This window comes from Leptopilina boulardi, unplaced genomic scaffold (genome assembly GCF_019393585.1).
Source record: "Leptopilina boulardi isolate dan_hultmark-lab unplaced genomic scaffold, ZJU_Lbou_2.1 LbouV2_399, whole genome shotgun sequence".
NCBI classification, from domain to species: Eukaryota; Metazoa; Arthropoda; class Insecta; order Hymenoptera; family Figitidae; genus Leptopilina; species Leptopilina boulardi.
In genome coordinates this window covers 1,691,201-1,705,274 of record NW_026137972.1, presented here as the reverse complement: position 1 = coordinate 1,705,274, position 14,074 = coordinate 1,691,201, and the positions used below count along the sequence as shown (strand labels likewise).

Here is a 14,074-nt window from a genome sequence, read left to right as displayed (position 1 = left end):
AGGGTTGATAGCACAATTATTCATATTTGTAAAATGTATACAATTATCATTGTCCCAACAAATTCCAATCACGTTTCCATTATTTCTTTATCGTTTTTTTGTAGAATGAATCATTTTTTAAATTCAATTATGATCGAGGCATATTTGGAAAGCATTAGCAAAAATTTTAAAAACTAAAAAGACACTTAAAGAATGCACCTTTAAAAAATTAAATATAACCTGAATAATAAATAGTGAGGTAAAAAAATTATAACAATTGAATAATAGTAGTAAATAATAAGAGAATAGAGAAGTCAGCTGGTTGCATATTCAATTTGTAGATCCGGATCTTACTATGATTTGTTAGATTTGAATTCGCTGACCGACATTTGTCAATCATTAACCACTCAAGGCGTGTTTGTCTGCATTATATATTTAATGGAGGCACCTAGAATCCTGATCCCAGTTTGAAGTCAGCCACCAAGTTAATTTCTATTCTGAAAATCATCCAAAAAAAAACTTCACAATGAAGAATTCTTTCGTAATGTTAATAGTTTGCTGTAAGTTAAATTACATCATTTTTTGTTTAAAATATTAATTACAATTCAAAAACTGTTTTTGACAAATCAAATTATATTTATTTCATTTTTAAATTAAAATAATTAGAAGTGGTTCTCATAAATTTTAAATTCTTATAATATTGTTATTGCTGTAATAATTTTGAAAATAAAAAATAGTTATCAAAATGCTTTATAAGTAATAATATATCTATTAGGTTTTGCTGTGAGTATTTCGGCAAAGGTATGGAAATCAAACACTGGATTAAAACCATTAGTAATACTCGAAATGAATGTCGATGATTTGAAAAAGGAATGTGATGCAAGGCAAAAAAGTATTCGTGACACGAGAATTTTTGCACCATATTTTAAACTCTACAAGGAATTACAAGAAGAGATTATGAAAAAAATTAAAGCTGATCCAAAAGCAAGCGTTGATCTTATCATCGAGAATAATTGTGTGGCACATCCTGAATTAAAAAAGCAGATTTTAAATGTCACCGATACTTTAGAGCTTTGTTTAGCAGATACGGATCGTCTTGAGAAAAACATGAAGGATGAACTTATTAAAGATGTTTTAGACATCAAATGTAGTACTATGAAAGAAGGTCAGTAATCTATTTTAAAAATTATAAAAAATTGATTTGCATCATTTAAAATTATATGCTACATTTTAATCTATGCATTAAAATACTTCGTAAAAGAAGGCTTTATAATAGCAGTTGGTTTTTTTTCTACTAACATATTGGTAATTAAATTTAATTCTTCAGCTATAATTTTTCGCTCGGAGGAAAATTGCATGAAGGAGCCACCAATGTGTCTTGAAATGTTGGCTAACATTCAAAATATTCTAATTCCCGTTCCTGTTAAATACACACCACAACTTTGTGGGTAAGTGGAAGTATTTACCAAACTTTTTCAAAGAAGAAAATTTACAATTTAAAATTTTATTTAATTATAATATAAATAATAAAAATACATATATTTACGTCAATTTTTTTTTTGCAGAGAGCTTCAGAAACTCCTTCAATGTAAAGCTGCAATGAAGGAATGCAAAGAAAGAACAAGAAATGCATTAGAATCATTTGTAACGAACGAAATGGTATTCGTGGGATGTTCTACTGCCACTGCAGGATGAGATGAGAAAATTCCAAAATGAAAACGAATATTTATGTTTATTTATGAACAAAAATTATTGTTAAAGAATAAAGTTAAAAATACAAATTAAATATGTTTGAAATATTTGACTGAGAATTTATACACAATATTATAATAAACAATCAAAATCCTCCATTCGATTAGCAATTCATAAGTGTTAAAGATGGAAAAAAAATAATGGAGACATGCTGTTTAATTTAATTTGACTTTGTAAGGGATTTTTTCATTTTCCAGGAAAACATTCTATTTAAAAAAATGGAATAAAATTGATTGTTCTTATTCTCTTGCAATTTTGGTTCAATTGGTAGGGTTTTTTGAAGGTGGTAGAAATATTTAAAAAGTATGTTTAAAATTTGCTATCAACAATTACGCTCATAGGTAAGCATAAATTGCTCTTTGCTAAACAAAAGTTTAGTAAAAGGTAGTGGACTACCTCTCATTGTCAGTACACTATTAATTCAGTAAACCCGGATAGACGATATTTTTAGAAAAAATGACAAAAAGAAATATGAGATAAAGTCATTAAAAGGTGAATTAAATAAAAAGAGTACAGTTTAAAATGTTATGTTTATTCAATAAACCCCCAAAATGGCTTACAATTATATTCCCCAACAATGACTTTAAATAGGAATGTTTACAATTCCACAAATATTTAAACTACTTGACAAGAGTATACATCTCACAATAGTCATTTTAATCGGAAAAAATGAGAATAAATTTGCAAAGAGAAATTTATAATAATTATTAAACAAGAATTTTATATTGATTTTTGTGTACTGTAAATGTGTAAAAGCACAAATTTTCTAAATAAAGTATATACAATAAGTATATATAATAAAGTATGAATGAATAAATTTTAATTATTTTAGAAAATGTTAATTATTTAAATAGACAGAATGTATAAATATTACAAAAAATTATTTAGCGACTATTAAAAATTATATATGTAAATATTGTTATAATTGACATTATTAGAATTGCATTTTGAGTTAAAAATTTCGAAAATCCCTATATTAAAATTAGGTTTTCAAAGATTATGATATAAATTTAAAACAACAATTTAGTTGTTGTTACATATATCTAACAATAAACTACATTTTTGTATTTTTTCTTGTTAAAGTTTTTTATAGGGTAAATAATTTTTTTTTAAATTACAATAAAACTTCACAAATGTAAATTATTCATTTTTTGCTAAATCAGTTGCAAGTGTATAAAATTTTTTCATTTTTACTTCACATGTTGAGTCACATTCATAATTTTCCAAATATTCAGCATTTCCTATAAGTTCTAGACTAACAATGTCAGCGAATTTCTGTAAAAATGTAAAGTTACGAGATGAATGTATTGGCAAAAGTTGAATCGACCATGTTGCATATGGACTTAACATGTAGGGAGCATTGGCGAACCTCGAAACAAGTTGTGATTCCCGTTCATTATTGTTTGCCGCATAAGCAAACCGAAAATTTGTTGGATTATTTCTAATATCATAAATGGAACTACCATATCTATACTTTGAATCTCCATGATGTGTCAGCTTTACATCGAAATTTTTTAGCTCTTCATTTAATTCCTCTTGGATATTTGCCCTATTAACAGTAAACAATATTTTAATACGATTAAACTTTACGCTATCGTAAGGCAAATTACAGTTATTGATATCTGCAACCAAAGTTGTTTTCACACCATTTAAAATATCTTTTAACTCTTGTTTATTCTCATCATTTTTCCAAATGTAGAAAGAAAATCTTGATATGTCATATGGAAAGTTAGAGCCTTTGAAAACTGCTGTCATTTTATTATTTGTAGTTGTAGCAGATGCAGAATTTGCTATTATAAAATCTTTATTTTTAATTATGAAATTTGCAAAATTAGTGATACTTTTGTTTCTAAATTTACTGAAATCGGGTAACAAATCCAATTTTTCTCCAGTATAAGGGAACGCATACTGTTTAAACGTAAAAAGCCATTTATGATAATTTTCAGCTAATTGATTCGTTGTGCTAATAACCTGTAATTCTGATATCGCATTTCGCAATTCAGAATCACTAATTAACAAATTATTACCATGATTAGAATGAGCAATAAGAATATTAGTAAGATAGATTTTATCTAATTTTTCCTTCTTGCCATCCAACAATAATGTGTGTAAATTAAAAAGTGTGTCAAAATCTCCAATGAGTTTATTGAACACAAAATTCATGTTCTCATTTACTTTAAAGTTTTTAGTCACACTATTTAAAATATGCTGTATGCCCTTAATTGTGCCGGTAACATTCCATTTTGCAATTTCTTGTTGAAATTCATTCATATTTTCCAGATCACTCTGCATACTATCTAAATTTGTCTTCATGTTAGTAAACAGTGGATTAATTTTGTTATAAATATTGTTCTCTAATGAATTAAGTTCTTTCCAAGTATCATAACTTTTGGTTAGTGCTGCATCAATTTCATTAACTTTTTTATCATTTCTCATAATACTAACAACGCTTTCCGATATACCTGTGGCAATCATAGATGTTACTTTTAAATATTTAGTTACATCTAATCCAGTTTCAAGAGCTTTTATATCATTTATATCCTGTTTTTGATTTGGTTTTTTTAAATTTTCTAATTCTATTGTTAATTCAGTTTCTTTACGAGCGTAGACTTCCTGCATAGCGTGTCGGGAATTTTTTAATTTCTCACTTTGCTGTGTTCCATATCCTGTATTTCTATATTTGCTTGATGATTGCCAAACATTAGAGATCGCAGCAGCACCAGCGAGTGTTGTAGTTTCCTTAATTTTTGCCTTCACAAATTTTTCCTGTTCTTCAATGACATTATTTTCTTCAGTCTTCATGTTTTTATAGTAATTATCGGACTCTCTAACCAGAACCTCGAAATATTTTGGTATGGCGGTTACTTGTGCTTCGTCTCCATCAGTTGTAAATGCGTCGACAACTCCAATAGCAGCTATAGCCGCTGTTCCTAAAAAAGGATTTATAATTCCTAATGCTGCACAACCAACTTTCAAAATTCCAAACATTCTTCTAAGGCTTATAATTTCTCCTAATTTCTCACGACTTTCTTTCAGTTTATCTTGATTGTAAAGTTCATGCTGCTTCATCTCTAAAATTTCTGTAAGTACAGAATCCAATTCTTGATCTAACATGTCTTCTGTATCCCAGATAGCATCTTTTGCCAATGTTTCAATTAATCTTTGACCTTCTGCCATCGTATCTTCCAGTGAAAAAATATGTTGTTTGAGAAGATGTAAAATAATGTTAGTACTTCTAAAATTTTCTAATTGAATTATCAGTGGCTTGAAAGAATTCTTTGCTTCTTCAATTGGGTCTAGAGTGACATCATAATAGAAACGATGTGATAAGACAGATTTAAGACGTTCTGAAAATAAATTTAATTAAAAACTATTTTTTATGTAACAAAAAACATTTTAAAAAATACAACTTACTTTCGGCATCATTTTTTAATTCTTCGATAATTTTTTTGTATTCTGCAGTTTTTTCTTGTTCTTTAGGATTTAGGACATACATGTCAATTCGATTCTTAAATTGTTGATATGAAGATGTAAAGTTAAAGTGATTTAAAGAAAAAAATTGTTTCTCTAATCCTATATAATCTTCAACTAAACTCAATGTATCATACCTAAACATATATGTATTTATATCATTATAAAAGGACCATAGTATTTGTCTGAAAGGAAATTTTGTTAGATAGGTTCTAATGAACATTTTATATCTATTCAATGAATTTGGAAGACTATTTTCAGTATGTGAATTCTCTGCATCTATTTTCCTCTTCAGACTGATGCCTGACTTCCCTTCAGAACCCATTTTAGCTACTTTATTGAAAGGTCCTATCACTGTGTATTTTTCACAGCCACTACACCACCAACTACAGCATTCACATGCAATGACCATATTACCTTCTTTACCACCCAAAGCAGCCTTTCCACCTTTACCTAATGATCCTGCTTCACCATCTACTGTAAATGATTCGTAACTATCTGTATTATTTTTTAATTGGAAAATATAAACACTGCCTTTTTTCCCGCCAATTCCGCCAATACCTCCATTACCTCCGCTTCCGCCAATAGATCCAGACTTACCATATATGGCATCAAAATGATAAGTTACTTTTGCACCACTTCTTGTCATTCCGTACATTCCTCTGCTAGTATGCCATCCTGCAAGTTTTTCTCCACAAACTATTGCAGGTGCTCCGTTATAAGATAATCCATCGGCACCGACAGCCCCGTGTCCACCACTTTGTCCATTTCCTCCTCTTCCTCCATTTGCCAAAATACTTAATTGTTCTGCATTTATAATTTTGTTTGTGATTCCGTAAAAGCTTCCAGCAGGTCCTCCTGGCTTCCCAGCTAAACCATTAGCACCATTTTTATTTCCATCTCGAGTGCCATTATCAGCTCTTTCTTTATTAAAATTCGTTCCATTTCTACCATTTAAATTAATTAATCTACGCTCAATTGTTCCATTATTCGAAGACGAAATTACTTCCCATATGGGTGCTATGATTATCATTTGAACATCCTTCCCAGTAAAATCCATATCCTTATCAATTATAACTTTTTTCAATCCAAATATTTCAATTACTTTAGGTTCTTTATCACATTGCTTGAAATCGAGATCGCTTAGTTTAACAAAATTTCCCCTCGCATTCAATTTGAAGTCTTTTCTCATAGCATTACAACTCTGATTTACTTTTCTTCGAATTAGCAAACCATTATTAGTTTTCGGGTACCAATCATTTAAGTTTCCCAAACGTTGTAACTGAAAATTTCTTAATGGCTCAGACCAGGCGACACTAGCTTCTTGAAATTGAAAACATTCAGTAAATAATATCAATTTTATTAAATATTCATTTTGTACCAAAGCATGTGTTTTTGGGAATTGAATACCATTGAAACATTTACGAAAATTTAGAATATAATTATTGACATTATTATGATTCGATCTTGCGAAAGACCACAGACAGTTATACATTGTGGTCATTGTTTCTTGTTCGTCTGGTTGATGACTTTTCTCTTCTAATTCTTTTAACACCTTTTCCATATCTAAGGCAACTTTATGGTTCACACATTGCATAGCACAATTGCAAAGTTGTTGAATCTGTTGACTAAAAGTGAATTTAGTAATTTTATTCCCTTCATACACGAGCGGTTCAAAATAATTACGAATATTTACTTCAATTGTAGAATTTTTCATAAATGCAGTAAATCGTTGGTTAATCCAATCATTTGGAGATATAAGACTCAAAAAAACAGAACGTTGGTATCCTACTCGATTCAAATAATCAGAGAATGTCATGATCCCTTCACCTCCAGGAATCGTTAATGCCACAAAAACATTACCTTTTAAATCAGAAATATCGATAAAACTTGTCAGATTCTGAAAAATTTTTGCAGCATTTTCAGAACTATTGGCATGAATAATAAACTCAACTTTTTCTTTTGTTGTACGTAAAATGACTGCTATGCTAAATATTGCTGGCATGTCGTTATCCATTGTTCCATAAATCGGTATGAACGTTGCTTCTTCTTCTATTAATTTTTCTTTGAATTGCGGATATATATCTGTTAGCGATGTAGTTAAAACTACAATATTTTCATCCCGAAGAATATCATTCATTGTTATATTTGCTGTATTCATAATTGAAATAAACTCTTTAGTTTGGGATTCATTGCAGATTGTCTGAAATAAAAAAACAGATTTTTATTTTTTTTATAAAGTTAATTTTTACTAGCGGCGTATTCCTCGCTCGCTCGGGTGAAGTTTAACCATATGATACGTACTGAATTTATAAAATTTCGTTACGTTTTTACATTTAATGTAGCGGTTAAGAAATAAGTATAAAAATGTAAAAAATATTTACAACCGATGTTTGTTTTTATATAATAATAAAATAATAATAGATATTTTATTATTATATTATATTATAAATATGCTGTTATAATTTTTTGTCTGCCTTTGTTTGTTTATTAGAAATATTTACATTAAATAAAAATATGATTTGTGATATTAATTACTTTTTTCAAATAATATGTTACTTGAAAGGCGCTGCTGATTATTTGTAGCGCTGCCTTCTGAATTTTGGTATTGAAAATAATTAATTGTATTCCTTGCATGAAAACGAATCGATTAGTATATATAAAGTTTACATTTGAGGTAAATTTAATAAATTAATTAAAGTTAAAAAATAAAAAATTCACATTTTAGCTGAAAATTTTTGTATTTATTTAAATTCAAGTTTAAATATAAAATAATAGTGTTCCTTGCATTGCAACAAATCGATATAATTGTAAATAATTATAAATTATATATTATTTTTCATTAATTTTTGAAATATCAGCTAAAATGTGAATTTTTGGTTTTTTAACTTCCATTAATTCTTTTAATTTAACTCAAATGTATAGGTACTCAAATGTTTATATTATTATATTATTTATGTATGTCTATTTGAATGTTAATGCATTCTCCACGAGGAAGCAAATTTTTTTGCTGAGCGTAAAGAGGAAGCAAAATGTTCATGTAATCAACATCTAAATTTACAACTTTTTTAAAAGTTATCGTTATTTCAAAATTTTTCAAATATCTTCTATTATATTAAAAGGTTTGTTTTGTATTTCCAAATTGTCCACGAAAACCGTGACATTCGAATAAAAAACGTATTAGGATAAAAAACCAGTATTATGACAATTTTTCTGATAGATTTCCATGAAATCTATGAGACATAGCGATATAAAAAGAAACGGTTAAAAAATAGAGAGAAAAAAATAAAAATTCGAAAATTCCGACAAAATTTCGGAATTATGATTTTAATATAATAGAAGATTTTCAACAAAAGGGTGTATTCATTTATAGTGAAGACAAACTGGAATTTACAAAACAATAATGAAACATGGATAAAAATGTTTTCCTTTAGTCTTAACAGTTATTTCCCTGGATTAGACAGATATACAGGGTGTTCCAAAAGTATGGAAACTTGAAAATATCTCGAAAAGTACGAATTTTTGTAAAAAATTTTCAATACAAAATTTGCTCCAAACAAAAAGATCTATATCTTTGAAACCGAAAAATTGAGCATAGGGCCCAATGTTGGGCCCTACAATGCAAAAAGTGGTTTTCTTTTTGAGATATTTGCAAGTTTCCATACTTTTGGTATACCTTATTTTACTGTATACTTTTTTACATTTCTTGTTTTGTGAATTACACATATACACTACCGTCGGAAATTGTCGGTACGGCTGACGTGCGAGGAGTTGAAATTTGATATTTTTTGAACAGTTTTCTTTAGGGGTAATTTTTACTTGGTGGAAGTTTTTGCAACTAAGATGTTTTTGTTGGGATGATCGAACATGTATTTAAATTCTATTACAAGCATGTAAATATTGAAAAAAATGTTGTGGAAAATAATATTTAAAAATAAATAAAAAATTTGACCGCGAATATAGTTATTTCTAATCTTTCAACGTCCATATATTTTTATTACAGAAAAATAATAATCCAATGATAAGAATATCATTAATAATCTTTCAAATAAAGGCAGAATGATTTTTTTTATCATTTAACGAGTTTAAAACTTTTCTTTTTGCAAAAATTAAAATACAGTCAAAATAATATTTCTCCGATTTTTTTTAATAAGTTTTAAAACTACTTTTTCGACAAGAATAAAAATTGTTATACAAATTTATAGTTTTATTTAGTTAAAAATATAATCGCTTGATTTTTATTTTATTAAAACTTTTACGATTAGAATAATAGTAAATTGTATAATTACCATTATATCTTTACGTTCTTGTTCAGAATGTGGGAGAGTCCCAATTGATGAACTGCTAAAAATTTGAAAATACTTAATAGTAAAAAAAATCCATAACTTAAATTCTTTTCTTTAATAAAACTTTTTATAAGAAAAAGAATCATCATTTTTTAAAGCAAAAGTGACTTTGAATAAAGTTTTATCAACAAAATATAAAAAATTATTATATATTTATGAAATTGGGTTATTGTACCTATTTGTGAACTCTAAATTTTTGGTTTGTCATAAAAAATGACGCCATATTTGCGCTGATCGCGCAGAAAATAATGTCAACATTATAAAAGTATTTTTTTTTTAATTACATTAATAAAATTCTATTTATTATATTACAAATCAATATTATAAAATAAAAAATAAATGTTCGCAACATTATTTTTTACTGATTACTGTTTTAATTTGCATTTATTTACGCAAATGTTCACATGTTGGTACACGCTCAATAATTGGATTATTTACCTTATCATTGCAGATGAGCAGCTAATAATAAGGAATAAACTTTTAAAATATTTTTCCATTTTTAATTTCAAATTGAAATTGAACTTTTCAAATATTGGAAAATTTTTAAAACTCTTGCTTTATATACCAACACTTTTAATTTTTTTTTTTAATATATAGCTGTAAAAAAGTTAAATGTAAAACGTGTATCAATAATCTTTGAATGATAAATTATATTACCTTCTATAACTGTAGGCAAAAATACACTGAGAAAACTGTTTGGTATCATGTATCAAAGTTTGGTTGTCCCTACCAAATTTTTTATTTGATATATGTGCAACTAACCCGTTTGGTTGGGAGTACTAAATTTTTTTGTCCAACCGTTAAATTTCGCTCAATTGAATTATTTAGTAGGTGTAACCAAATAATTTAGTCTACGTAATAAATACATTTATTAGAATGAAAAAAAATGTTCTGTTGACGTAAATAAAATTTAGTTATTTCAACTTACTGTTTTCGTTGATTAAAAAAAAAAATTTTGTAGAAATAACTAAATAATTTATTTTATATAAAATAGTTTATTTGGTCATTTTTACGATTTTGTATAAAAAATGAGGTATTTTAATTCAAGAGAGATGAGATTAATAATATAACTTTATTAAATTCATTATGCTTAGACATTACAAAAATAATTTATCTTCCCGTAAGTACACACTACGCGCGTTTCATGAAATATCTCAAAATGATATCGCAAAAAATTGAGGAGCAAGTTTTCAAAAGTTGATACAGAATGCCACGAGGCATTCTAACCCCCATTCTCTTAGCAAACGTTTTGTCACTTCGTCAGCCATTCTTTCGAAATAAAAGAAACACTTTCAGTACACTTTTAAAAAATAAATATTTATAAAACTTTAATGACACTGCTACGATAATAGACCAGCCGAACAATAAAAACACTTGACATAAATGATCGGATAAGCATAACGCGGAAGAGGTCCACGACTGACTAGGCCCTACGACCGACGCCACATTTTCGAGAACAGCGCGTGCGCAATTCTGCGTGCCAGCGATTTAGTACGGAGAACCAAACTGTTTAGTTCGTAGACATGAAACCTTCAAAAATATTTTTTGGTAGAGCAAACTAAATTTTTCGATTGATTGCCACTTTCTTTTCTGTTGTGCCAACCATACTTTAGTAAGGCCAACTAAAAATGCTTAACTAAATTATTTTCTTATTATTACGATATTATTTTTCTCAGTGTATATATGCACATTTCAATGTCACGTTTGGGAATTTTTCTAAATTTTTCCAATCCCAAATCAGGTCCCAACTATATGCTACCTAAAGTTGGGATTTGGGATATGCCATTTAAATCCCACTCTCAATAACATGTTATTTTCCACTCAGAACCCAATTTTAAATTAAAAAATTAAAATAATATTTATTATTGTTTATTGAATAAATAATATTCTAAGTGACAATCCACTACCTTAATCTAACTTTGTTAGCGAGGAGCAATTTACGCTTTCCAAATAAGCGGAATTGTTAATAATAAAAATTAGTATTATTTCTAACTTTATTATTTTCTCGTCAAATTATCTATTTTATTTTCTTTTGTTAATTAACTTCCGTCTTTAACAATAATCTAATGAAGATTTTGCAAATTAATATTTAAACAACTTAAAATTCTGCAAGTGTAATATTTTACAAAATAAGATTTCATCAAATCGTAATTCTAAAAAATTTGTTTTAGAACTTTTTTATGCCTCCCGTTTATCAAACTAAATTTTATTAATTTTTTCTATTCAGAGTTGTTAAATGATAATTTTTTATTACTGTTCGACAAACTGATACTTTTACAAGGATTCAATTTTTTACACATGCCTCTTTATTGCTTTAAAATTTTCAACATTTATTATATTTTATTAAAAATTTTAGCTTTTTAGATTAAAAAAAAATCACACTTCAACGAAATCTAGTGAATGTTTAGTAACTTTCTAGTTATAATCGAAATTTTTAGAAAATTACTAGAAAGTTATTAAACGCATTCGCAAAAAAATTTGGCCTAGTTTAGCGTTTGTAAGTTGATTATTAAAATATTGAAAAAAAATAAAAATTCTACTAATTTATAATTCGAAAAATGTTAAATAATTTTAAATAATAGTATAATATGTATAAATTAAGAATAATAAACAAAATTTATGTTATTCACTATTCAAAAATTTGTCATAAGCTTAAATTAATTCATGAGCTATTTTTTTAAAGCAAGTATTCACACGATTGACAAAGTTTGAAGTTCCTTGTTGAATTATTTACGCCAATTATGCGATGAAGTTTCTTTTTCTAAAGCTGATTTGTCATGACAAGTGAGGATACACTTTCGTTCTGCATGTCAGATGAAATTGAAGCGCTTTGAAGTATTCACGCGATTGGCATATTGAATATTTTTGCTTTTATATATATAGCTTCTTCTAAACCGTAAATAATTACAAGAGACATTTTCAGTCGAATGTGTGTAAAATCGATTTGAAAAAAAAGGAAATTACAATTATTCGTCATTGTAATGAAACTAAATATTATTTTTCACGTTATTGAAGTGTAATTTTTTATATTTATGATTTTATATTTAAAATTAAATAAAATTATTTACAATTTTATTTAGAAATTATTTCAATAAATATAATATTTTTTACAAAAAAAAAAAAAAAAAAATTTCAACCAAATATTTCTTTTCAATTATAAAATTTAAAAAAACAGTTAATTAGTGACTAGTTATTTTTTATCACAAAAAAGATAACTGTAAATTAAAAAATAGATTATAATTTTGAAGTCTTGCATATATGTTTAAATAATTTTTATGTCTAATTTGAATGATAAATGTTTAAAATTTTGATTAAAAATAAGGTATTGTATAATTATAAGCAATTAATTCACTAGTATAAAAAAGTAAAGTAAAATTTTTTTACACAATATTTTGCAAATTTCGTAACAGTTTTAATTTAAAAGTTAATAATGAGAGCAATTACAATTTTTCTTGTAGTAATAATTTTAGTCTTTTGTTATACTACGTATGTATTAGCTGATGATGCAGCAGCGAATGATGGAGCAGCGAATGATGGAGAAGTGAAAGATGGAGCAGCGAAAGATGGAGCAGTGAAAGATGGAGCAGCGAAAGATGGAGCAGTGAAAGATGGAGCAGCGAAAGATGGAGCCGCGCGTGGGTATTAGAAATAAATTTTTTAAATAATTTTCAATTAAAAGAAACATTATTTATGTTATTTTTTTAGCTGCAGCACCAGGAAAAAGGCAGAAACAGATGAAAAAGCTGAAACTGCTGAAACTGAAACTGCATAAAAAGAAGAAAAATTAAATTAATTTTTCAATTGAACTCGACAAAAATTTAAAGTAAAAAAAATTTTTTTGATCATTTAAATTTTTGATAAATTACTATAAATACGTGTTATTGTATTAAAGTAGAAAAAAATTGATGTATAAAATTAAAAAAATTATTAATAAACTGTTGTCTATTTTTCTTTCTAAAATAATTTTTCACATTTTATTTTAATCAATGACAAAAAAATAAATTTCTATTTCAATTTACTGTTGAAACTTTATTATCATATAACAAATTTTTTATTCTTTTAACTTTTAAAATGATTTGAAGAGAGAAAATGAAAATCAGCACGATTTCTTTATATGACATATGGTAAGTAGGAAAATAATATTTAAATCCTTCTACTTAAAAAAAAAAAGACATTACATTTCTAATATCAGTTCCTTTTCATTGAGAACTTTTAATAGATTTCAATGACACAATTTAAAGAAAATTACTTATATTTAGGAAAGAAAGTTATTGGAAATTTGAATAAAAGATGGTCCCTTAATTAAAAAAAAGTTTAATTTCATCTCCTGTTTATTATCATTTCGAATTATATTCGTGTAGTTATGGTTGCATTGTCTCTGGTGCTCAATAAAAATTGTTTAAAAATTTTTTACCATTGAACATTCATAAAAAATACTTCATATTTTATAATATATAAATAAATTTTTATTGTTGTTATATTAATTAAAAATTTATTATTTTTCATAAAAATATTACAATATATAA

At 26.7% G+C, this 14,074-nt stretch overlaps 2 protein-coding genes across 2 annotated transcripts; one reads left to right on the top strand and one right to left on the bottom strand.

Moving 5' to 3' along the window:
* Window positions 1-376: 376 nt before the first annotated feature.
* On the top strand, window positions 377-1,765 carry LOC127289113 (uncharacterized). Its single transcript, XM_051316890.1, has 4 exons — window positions 377-539; window positions 755-1,144; window positions 1,307-1,427; window positions 1,545-1,765. The coding sequence occupies exons 1-4, from the start codon at window positions 506-508 to the stop codon at window positions 1,672-1,674; spliced, it is 675 nt and encodes a 224-aa protein (XP_051172847.1). The 5' UTR covers window positions 377-505; the 3' UTR covers window positions 1,675-1,765.
* A 477-nt stretch (window positions 1,766-2,242) lies between these two features.
* LOC127289108 (uncharacterized) lies at window positions 2,243-10,138 on the bottom strand. The gene is made up of 4 exons (XM_051316883.1): window positions 9,987-10,138; window positions 9,492-9,546; window positions 5,146-7,405; window positions 2,243-5,078 (listed from the first exon to the last, which is right to left on the bottom strand). The coding sequence occupies exons 1-4, from the start codon at window positions 10,043-10,045 to the stop codon at window positions 2,872-2,874; spliced, it is 4,581 nt and encodes a 1,526-aa protein (XP_051172840.1). The 5' UTR covers window positions 10,046-10,138; the 3' UTR covers window positions 2,243-2,871.
* Between the last annotated feature and the right edge of the window lie 3,936 nt (window positions 10,139-14,074).